General features: G+C 57.6%; 1 protein-coding gene across 1 annotated transcript; it reads right to left on the bottom strand.

Moving 5' to 3' along the window:
* Window positions 1–468: 468 nt before the first annotated feature.
* ELMO3 (engulfment and cell motility 3) lies at window positions 469–9,075 on the bottom strand (the record flags this gene model as incomplete). The annotated part of the gene is given in 20 exon segments (XM_010718030.2): window positions 469–1,719; window positions 1,721–1,873; window positions 2,350–2,430; window positions 2,894–2,976; window positions 3,261–3,365; window positions 3,486–3,598; window positions 3,703–3,866; window positions 3,944–4,080; window positions 4,248–4,356; window positions 4,892–4,996; window positions 5,113–5,244; window positions 5,459–5,581; window positions 5,762–5,812; window positions 6,014–6,092; window positions 6,355–6,506; window positions 6,588–6,687; window positions 7,279–7,448; window positions 7,899–7,949; window positions 8,024–8,096; window positions 9,035–9,075. Coding segments are annotated over 20 exon segments (2,082 nt in total), but the record flags the coding sequence as incomplete, so codon positions are not given.
* Between the last annotated feature and the right edge of the window lie 6 nt (window positions 9,076–9,081).

The following is a 9,081-nucleotide window of genomic DNA, read 5'->3' on the forward strand; positions in this document are numbered from 1 at the left end:
GGGGTGACCTCAGTGCAGCCTTCAGTACCTAAAGGGAGCCTACAGACAGGAGGGGAATCAACTCTTGGAAAGGGCAGATAACTGCAGGACGAGGGGAAATGGTTTGAAGTTGAGGGAGGGAAGCTTGAGGTTGGATGTCAGGGGAAGTTCTGTACTCAGAGAGTGGTGAGGTGCTGGAACAGCTGCCCAGAGAGGCTGTGGATGCCCCGTCCATCCCTGGAGGTGTTCAAGGGCAGATTGGATGGGGCCCTGGGCAGCCTGGGCTGCTATGAAATGTGGAGGTTGGTGGCCCTGCATGCGGCAGGGGGTTGGAGCTTCGTGATCCTTGAGCTCCCTTCCAAGCCTGGCCATTCTGTGATTCTTTTCCTGGCACACATCAGCAGAAGGGCAGCGCATGCCCAGCTCTGCCTTGCCCCCTTTCATGCTCTTTAGCCCTCATCTCCCAAACCTTTGCAAAGGACACAGCGCTGAGTTCTCCACAAGTGTTTATTGCCCAAATCTGCAGGAGGTGGGGGGCACAGGCAGGGCCCTGCCCACCCTGCAGCATGCAGTTCCAGTGCTCAGACAGCCGCAGGCTCGCAGGCTGCACCCTGGTTACTACAACACCCCCTGGAGAAGCCGTAGGCACGAGGAGGTGCAGGGCACCGGGGTTGGGGGACGTTTGGGCCACGGAGGAGGTAGCTTGTCGTAATGCAGTAGTGCAGCAGCATGGCTGAGTGTGCAATATCCGCCGGGGCGGGGAAGGCACCAAGGTTAACATGAGCAGCTCTGTGCTGCGCTGGGGTTGGGCTCTGAGCATCGAGTCTGTGCCCATCTCATATTGTGCAAGGGAAGAGGATTCGTACCCTGAACAACCTCTGGGAGCATCCCGCTGCCCTGCCCGGGGCTGGGAGCACTCACAGCAGGGAGAGGGAGGAGAGCAGGAAAAAATCAGTGCGTTAAGTGCCTGTCTGTCCCTCTGCAATGCTGACCCCGCTGGAAAGTGCTGTCTGCTCGGCAAACCAAGCAGTGGGAGGACTTCAGCCTTTCCTAACTCCTTTTTCACCCAGAGGGGATTCTCCACCCTGAGCAGCTGTGCTGGGGAGGGTCAGGGTGTGTGGCTGTACCGTTGTAATGCTGACCCCCCCCAGCTGTTACAGCAGTGTCTGTACAATCCCTCCTCCTGCTGTCCTTGCCCTCTGCCCTCAGTGTGACTGCAGCAAAGTGGGTATGGGGACAGCATCAGCATGAAGGGGTTCAGCTGTCGAGAAGTGTTTTGTCTCTCATGCCTGTGGCTCAGGAGCAGAGCAGAGAGCTCCCTTCCCTCTAAAAGAGCATGAGCCCAAAGCTCAGTGGCTCAGCCCTGATGCAGGCAGTGAAGGGAAGGTGGTTTGCCCCGGGATGCTGGTGAGTTCTGTCTGGGCAAATAGCAGAGGTGTGGAAAAGGGGACAGGATGACCTGCTCACAGCCACCAGCATGGGAAGGGGACAGGCAGCGCATACCCAAGCCCCATCCAAGCACCTAGGCTCGTCCCTTTGGGGACAGAGCCTGGAGGAAGGGTTTTGCTGTTAGCAGGCAACAGAATGTTTCTAGCTCCAAACATCTCAGAGCTGAATGGAGCAGCCTACAGAGAGAAGGAGGGGGCACAGAGATTGGGCACGGGGGGGGGATGCAGGAACTCACTGTTCTGCATGGCTGAAGTCATAGCAGAAGTTGAGGTTGCTGGGGGGCTTTGGGACGAGGAGGGGGGTTGTCAGGGATGCTGATGTTCTCCAGGTCCAGGAGCCGCAGTTTGAGTTCCATCGACAGCAGGACGTCGAGGTCTGTCTGCGTTCTCTCACTCGTCATCTCCTTGCCCAGAAGCACATTCAGCCCATCTGTCCACAGGCAAAACTGGAGAAGCAAAGCAGCTCAGGGGAGCTCTGGGCAGCCAGAGAACTGGCTCTCTGGCTCTCAACACTAGGGCGAAGCAGCTGTACCCAACGCACCTCTGTCCGTGCCACGCTCATCCCACACCTTCACCCAGCACAGGGCAGCTTGGCCCCCAGCTCCACATCAGACCTTCCCAGACAGACTGGGTCCTTGTTCATCCCCAAATCTTGCAGCCAACTAGAGAGCTGCAGTCCTCACATTCCTCCAGGCCCTCAGCCATGGCTGCACAAAGGCATTTTTGTCCTTTCAGTACTAGCCCAGCACGCTGGCTGCAAGCCAGGGAACCCCAGCTCCTCCAGGCTACGTAGGGGAGGTGGGAGCAGTGTCACAAATCACTCTTTAGTGTCCAATTCCAGGTCTGGGAGAGCAGAGAGGGGTCCTCCCTTGCTCAGCCCCCCTTGGCAAGGACGTGCCCTCCTGTAGCCCCTGGAGCTCACCTCATAGCGTGTGGGGGCAACGAAGTTCAGGCAGTATTCCTCCACATCGTACACTATGGAGAAGGCGAGCTCCAGGACATCCTATGGGGATTCATAGAACCACTAAGGTTAGAAAGATCCTCCCAGATCCCCAAGTCCAACCCCAGCCCACCCCCACCATGCCCACTGCCCACATCCCTCAGTGCCACATCCCCACGACTCTGGGACATCTCCAGGAACAGTGACTCCCCCACCTCCCTGGGCAGCTGTGCCACTGCATCACTGCTCTTTGGGAGCACAGATTGTTCCCAACACCCAACCCAATAGTTGGCCTCTCCAGCCCGCTGGGATTTGCAGCGTGAAAGACCCAGCAGGTCTCCAGCCTCAAGGCACACCAAAAGCCTGTCCCATGCTCATTTAATCTTCTTCAGAGCCTCCAGCTTTGGAGCTCCAGATTGTGGCCAGCACCCTGCGCTGGCTGTGCCCTGGGACACATCTGGGGATGCGCAGAGTGACAGAGCAGAAGGAAGGAGGGGAGCATACAAGGTGGGGTGGAGGTGCTGACCTTGTTCTGCTTCCCAGAGCTCTTCTCCTTCGTGTGTGGACACTCCTTCCCAACGAGCAGTGCCTTCATGTCTGCCACAGGAACTGGGGAGCAGAAAAGCTGTGGGTTCCCTCTTTCCCGGTCCTCACCCCCAGAACCAGTGCCCACCATTCGGGCAGCAATGTGAGCAGCCGGGATTTCGGTCACAGCCTCACATGAGGAAAGGAGCCCTGGAAAGTGCCAGATCTCCCCCAGCCCACTGCACCTCCAGGCCCAGGGCCAGGCATGTGGCACCCCGATGGCGGGGCAACTCCCATCCGGAGCACATAGTAACCGAGGTGGGCAGAGTGCTCCCTTCCCCCTCCCTTTCTTTCTCCCCATAACCTACTTTTCTCTGGCAGGCTCTCGATGGGGGGCGAGTGCACCCCTTCCTCCACATCCCCGTAGTGCAGCACTTTGTGATTGGGTGACAAGCGGCAGTACCAGAGCTTATCTGCAGCAGAAAGGCCCCAGCTGAGACCCCGTTAGCACTTCTGCTAATGAGCTGCGGTTAATTGCGCCCACCCTGGCCCTCTCCAGGGGCAGCCATGGGGCTGGCACTCCTGCCACTCACCCTGGCGCCGGCGGCTGCTGATCTTACGGAACAGGGTGCCCTCGCAGAGGCGCAGCAGGCGCTGCTGGCGGATCAGCTCCAGGAGCTCCGGCTTCAGCCTCTCACGCAGCTCCCTGGGATGCCAGCCAGGGATAAGGAGCACAGACCCTTCAGCGTTCACCTGCTAGCCTTTACGGGGTCACCCCCCAGCACAGCCCCCTGCCCACAGCCCACTCACAGCACGGGCACGGCCAGCGTCTCCTCCTGGTGCAGCCGCTCTGTTTGCCGCAGCTTCAGGATCTCGCTGTAGTTCAGCGCGTTCACTCTGGTCTTGAACAGCTCCAGGGAGGTGGGTTTGAGGGAAAGGGTCCTGGTGATCTGCTCCCGCACCACCTGCAGCACCTGGGGGGGCCCAGACAGCATCCCCAGTCTGGTGATGCTCCAGGGACATACGCACAGCCACGGGGTCCTGTTATCACCTTATCAAAGTCCTCCTGGGTGGCTCGCATCTCCTTCCACGTCTTGTTCACCAGCTGGATGCAGATGCAGAAGAGCTCTTCAAAGAAATGATCCTGCCCGAAGAACATAGGGTAAAAGGCCTGAGCTGTCTCCGAGCCTGCGATGAGAAGGACAGACGATGCCACACTCCCATTTTTCTGTACAACTGCAGTATCCAGGAGAACCTGGACATCGCACAGCCCTTCCCCAATTGTCAGCCGTGGCACAGCCCCTCTGCCACACATCCCCACCGCTGGGATGGTGCAGGGCTGGGCACACACATACACGGCTCTCCAACATGCAGGATCTCACAGAGGATCAGGGTGAGCTGGATGCTGCTTCGAGCAAACGGGCACTCGTGTTTGTCCTCACGGCTGCTGTTTTCGAGGACGAACTGGAGGAGAGGAACATGGCCTTGTGTTACACACACCAGCATCAGTGCTCTCCATGCTCCTCCTGATTATCCTGCTCAGCTGTCCCCCAAAGAGCTGAGCCATTCCAAACAGCAGCTCTCCCCAGATCCTGACACAGCATCCTCAGCACTGGAGCTATCACAGGCAGAGCAGCTCAGAGCACAGCTAACACTGTGCACCCACCAACTGCTTATGTCCAGAAACCCAGTGGTAACCAAGCACTGAAACTCAGTGGAGTGCCAACAGGCCCCAGTCACCACTTCTACCCACAGGAAGGGCTGCCCAGGGGGGTGGGGGTGTCCCTGGAGGTGTCCCAGAACTATGGGGATGTGGTACTGAGGGATGTGGTCAGTGGGCATGGTGAGGGTGAGCTCAGCGGTCTCTGAGGTCTTTTTCAACCTTAATGGGGCATCCTGCCCTAGGTGAGGCCAACAAGGATGGAAGAAAGAAAGGATGAGAAGCTGGAGATCCACCAGCACCTTTCTGCTGGGAGATTCCCCAGGCAGGGGCACGCACCCGGCTGTAGGCACTGGGGGTGTGCCTGGAGAAATACACCATGTTGTCGAGGGCGAGGAGCCCCGGCGGTGCACGGCGCAGGTCCTCTGCTGGGTTGCTGTTGTTCTGGCAAGACACAAAAGAACACAGTTGAGCACTTCTCCAAGCAGCAGCAGGACAGCAGGTCTGTGGGAGATGCCAAGGTCCCACTGAGGCCGGGACATGGATGGTTGGGGCCGCACCATGAAGCCAAGCTTGCGGAACTCCTTGGCACACAGCGACCGCCGGCGCTCGGTGCTGAAGGTGCCAGCAGGAGCATCGCTCTCCGACTCGAAGGCAGATTGGCGCAGCGACTGGAGGAGCTCCCTCTGCTCCTGGAGGGAGAGCAGAGAGGAAGGGCATCAGTGAGCCCTGCGCACCGTGGTCTAAAACCAATGGTGAAAGCCACTATGCTGGGAAAGGAACACATCCCAAGCCTTCACCCGCCCGACTTCCAAAGGAAGCACAGCAAGGAGAGAGCTCCCAGACCTGTGAGAGAGCTCCCAGACCCGTGAGAGAGCTCCCAGACCCGTGAGAGAGCTCCCAGACCTGTGAGTAGGGGTCCACGGAGGTCCTCATGCGGCGCTCGTGCAGGTTGAGGCTGACGGACTGCAGCACATAGAGGTAATGGGCCATCTCATCCCCCAGCGGCTCAGAGCTGTGGATGATGTTCTACAGGAGACTCCGAGTGAGAAGGGACCCATGGGTGCTCCAGACCCAGGGACCAATAGCCAAAGCCCCGCAGCCCAAAGGGAAGAGAACAGCACCCCAGGGCTGGGCTCTGCAGGTGGCACACACGAGGAGGGAAGGACAGGAAGAAGCACAGAGCCTTGTAAGAACCCTGCTCCCCACCTTGTGGATGAACTGTCTGATGTTCTTCTCTCTCAGGTACTCCATCATATCCTAGAGGGGAAAGGCTGTGAGACAACCCCCTACCCAGCACTGCTCTTTCCAGAAAAGCTAAGCATTCCCTTGCAGTCCCCACCCCCACCGTCCCTAACTCTGGGCTCTTGGCAGAGGGCCCCAGCGATGGGTGCACCCTTGTGTTGGGATCTCCAGTGCCCACCACCCCGCTGTCCCCCAGTGCTGCCCACCGCCCCATACCCGCCGTTCAGCATCGGTGGCAGCCAGCAGCAGTGCAATCAGCAGGGCCATGGCCTTCAGCTGCAGCTGGGCGTTTGTCCTGGGGAAGGAGGAAGGAACGTAGTGTCACCAGCTGCAAGGACAGCCCTAAGGCACAGTCCTCTTCCCCGTTCACTCTCAGACCCCGATGCAAACTCTGTTCAGTACACCCTAACCCAAACCTCCCCCAGCAAAGGGGCAACTGATGCTGAGTGCTCTCCAGTTGCTTAGGGAGGGACAACACAACGTGGTGCCAAGGATCGCCAGCAAGACCCCCCCAAAAATCCCCTCCAGGGCCACGTTCCCACTGGCTCCCCACTTACACCTGTAGGTGGGTGAGAAGACGGTCCACTGTCACTTCTTTTTTGACGAGCTCAAAGAGGACGCGGCTGCTGGGTACCATGTTCTCCAGGATTGACATGGAGAGCTGCTGGACAGAGGCATCCATGGCGTTCATGTTGACGTAACTCACGATCTACAATAACAGAAACCATCAGTACAAGGCAGGTCGAGCCTGAGTGACAACGGGGCAGCCCACGGCACAGGAGTTGTGTACTTTTTTGATGAAGGCTGCACTAAGAGTCTCCCAGGAGACGAAATCGTGCTCCATCAGCTCCATGAAGGCCTTCAGGGTGTGAGCAAGGATCTCCCCTGTACTGGAGAAATGGGAGAGCAAACTGAGCAAGCCATTCTTGCTCCGGACACTCTGCAGTGAGCACAGTAAGGCAGGATCCATCAGCGTGCACCCATCTCTTGTGCCCACTGGGGGGTACAACAGAAATAACCAGAAAAGCAAATGGAAAAGAATGAAAAGAATGACAGAGAATGTTGCTGGGTAGGAAACCAGACTCTGGCTTAGTCATCCTAGGAAGCCATGGTAGGGGAAGTGCAAGTTTCTGGAAAGCTGCGTTATCGCAGTACAAAGACCACATGCACGAGCTCTGGGGAAACCAAAACCACCTCAGATCCCACCCACTGCTTCCAAGAAACATGCACTTCGCTGCGTGATTTTTGGGTTTAGCATCCAGACATTCCCCATTGTATATTGAGAGGAAGGCATTGAGGCGGCACTGGTGTGGCACTCAGGGGTTTCTCAAGCTGCCTGAAGATCTCTCACAGCCAAAAACTTCAGACAGAGGGATTATCAAAGCCAAAAGAGGCCACCAGTGAAGCCCAGCTTAGAGCTCATATAGCATTAGCAAGGGAGAAGGCAAAATCTGCAAGGAAATTCCCCTTCTGATACTCACTCGTTCCCTTCTTCCACAATATAGAAAATTTGTTTCAAGCCATTTCTGTTGATAAACTCCTGAGCAAAGGTAACATCCTGGGAGAGGCTTGCAAGCTTCTTCAGTGAGTCAGTCTTCACGTCCACGTTGTTGCTCTGGATCCCGCCGTACAACCTCTCTGCTTCTTGGTCCTACCAGGAAGGAAAGAATGAAGCCACAGGGGCTCATCGAAAGGCAGCAACAGACCTGGAGGCAGAGGCTGGAGGAGATGAAGTGTAGGAAGGAGGCGAGGAGGGGTCTGAAAGAGAGCAATCAGAGCAGAAACCAGCAGAACCGAGGAAGGAAGTCAGACCAGCACTGCACTAAGTGCACTTGATGTGTCCAAAGTGTGTCCCAAAGACTATGAGTTAGTTTCTCCTCATGCTCCCCCAAGACTACTGAGGGAGAACAAAGGTTCAGACAGGTCTCTCTGTTATTTCTGCTTTGTCTGAGGCACCGAGAGGAGCTGCCATGAGCCAGATGTCACCAAGCAAGGCAGAGTTGGGGCCTTGGAGAGCCGCATCGCCCTTGGAGGGCCCCATGGCAGGGAGCAGCAGGCTGACCCCAGCGCCCGCCTTCAGAGAAGGAGACAGGGGATGTACCGGAGAAGTGGTCAATCGCAAGATGCTCCCATTCTTTATCTCCCCGCGGTTCTATGAAGAGAAAAGGAAGGGGTGAGGGGCACGCAGAGCCACCGGGGCCGGGGTCTGGGTGGGTGACTGCTCACCAACTCGGTGATGTACGTCTGGCGCCCGTCGGTGTACTGCAGGGCATAGCGCTCCGCGTTGGGCAGGCTCCACCTGCAGCGACACGCAGCACGTCATGGAGGAGGGCTGGTCCTGGCCACCGCAGCCCGATGTCCCAGCCGTGCCCCATGGCTGTGGGCTCTGACGACCCGGCGGAATGCCACGCACTGGCCGTCGTGACCTGATGGGCCCCCACAGACTGATCTCTCCCAATGGGCCACCACAGGCTGGTGACCATCTGTGACAATCTGATGGTTCACCATAGACTTATCATCATCTGCTATGACCTGATGGGCCACCACAGGCTGGTCAACACTTGTCATGATCCAAGGAACCATGACAGGCTGGTCACTGCTCATCGTGACCCAGTGGGTCACCAAAGGATGGCCACTGCTTGTCATGACCCAAGGGGCCACCAAAGGATGGCCACTGCTCATCGTTACCCAAGGGGCCACCAAAGGATGGCCACTGCTCATCGTGACCCAAGGGGCCACCAAAGGATGGCCACTACTTATTGTGAGCTGATAGGCCACCAAAGGATGGCCACTGTCATCGTGACCCAACGGCTACCAAAGGATGGCCACTGCTTATCATGACCCAATGGCCACCAAAGGATGGCCACTGCTCATTGTGACCCAATGGCCACCAAAGGATGGCCACTGCTTATCATGTCCCAATGGCCACCAAAGGATGGCCACTGCTTATCATGTCCCAATGGCCACCAAAGGATGGCCACTGCTTATCATGACCCAATAGCCACCAACGGATGGCCACTGCTTATCATGACCCAATAGCCACCAACGGATGGCCACTGCTCATCGTGACCCAATGGCCACCAAAGGATGATCACCATCTGTCACAACCCAACGAGTCAGCACCCACCATGACTCGATGGACCACCACAAGCTGGTCACCACATGCCACGACCCAACGTGCAACCACAGACCGGTCACTACATCGCCGCAGCCCACACCCGATCCCCAGGTACTCACGCATCGCAGACGTCCTTGAGCACGGCGGCCAGCGGTTTGCTCTGCGG

The sequence above is a fragment of the Meleagris gallopavo genome, chromosome 13 (assembly GCF_000146605.3).
Source record: "Meleagris gallopavo isolate NT-WF06-2002-E0010 breed Aviagen turkey brand Nicholas breeding stock chromosome 13, Turkey_5.1, whole genome shotgun sequence".
NCBI classification, from domain to species: domain Eukaryota; kingdom Metazoa; phylum Chordata; class Aves; order Galliformes; family Phasianidae; genus Meleagris; species Meleagris gallopavo.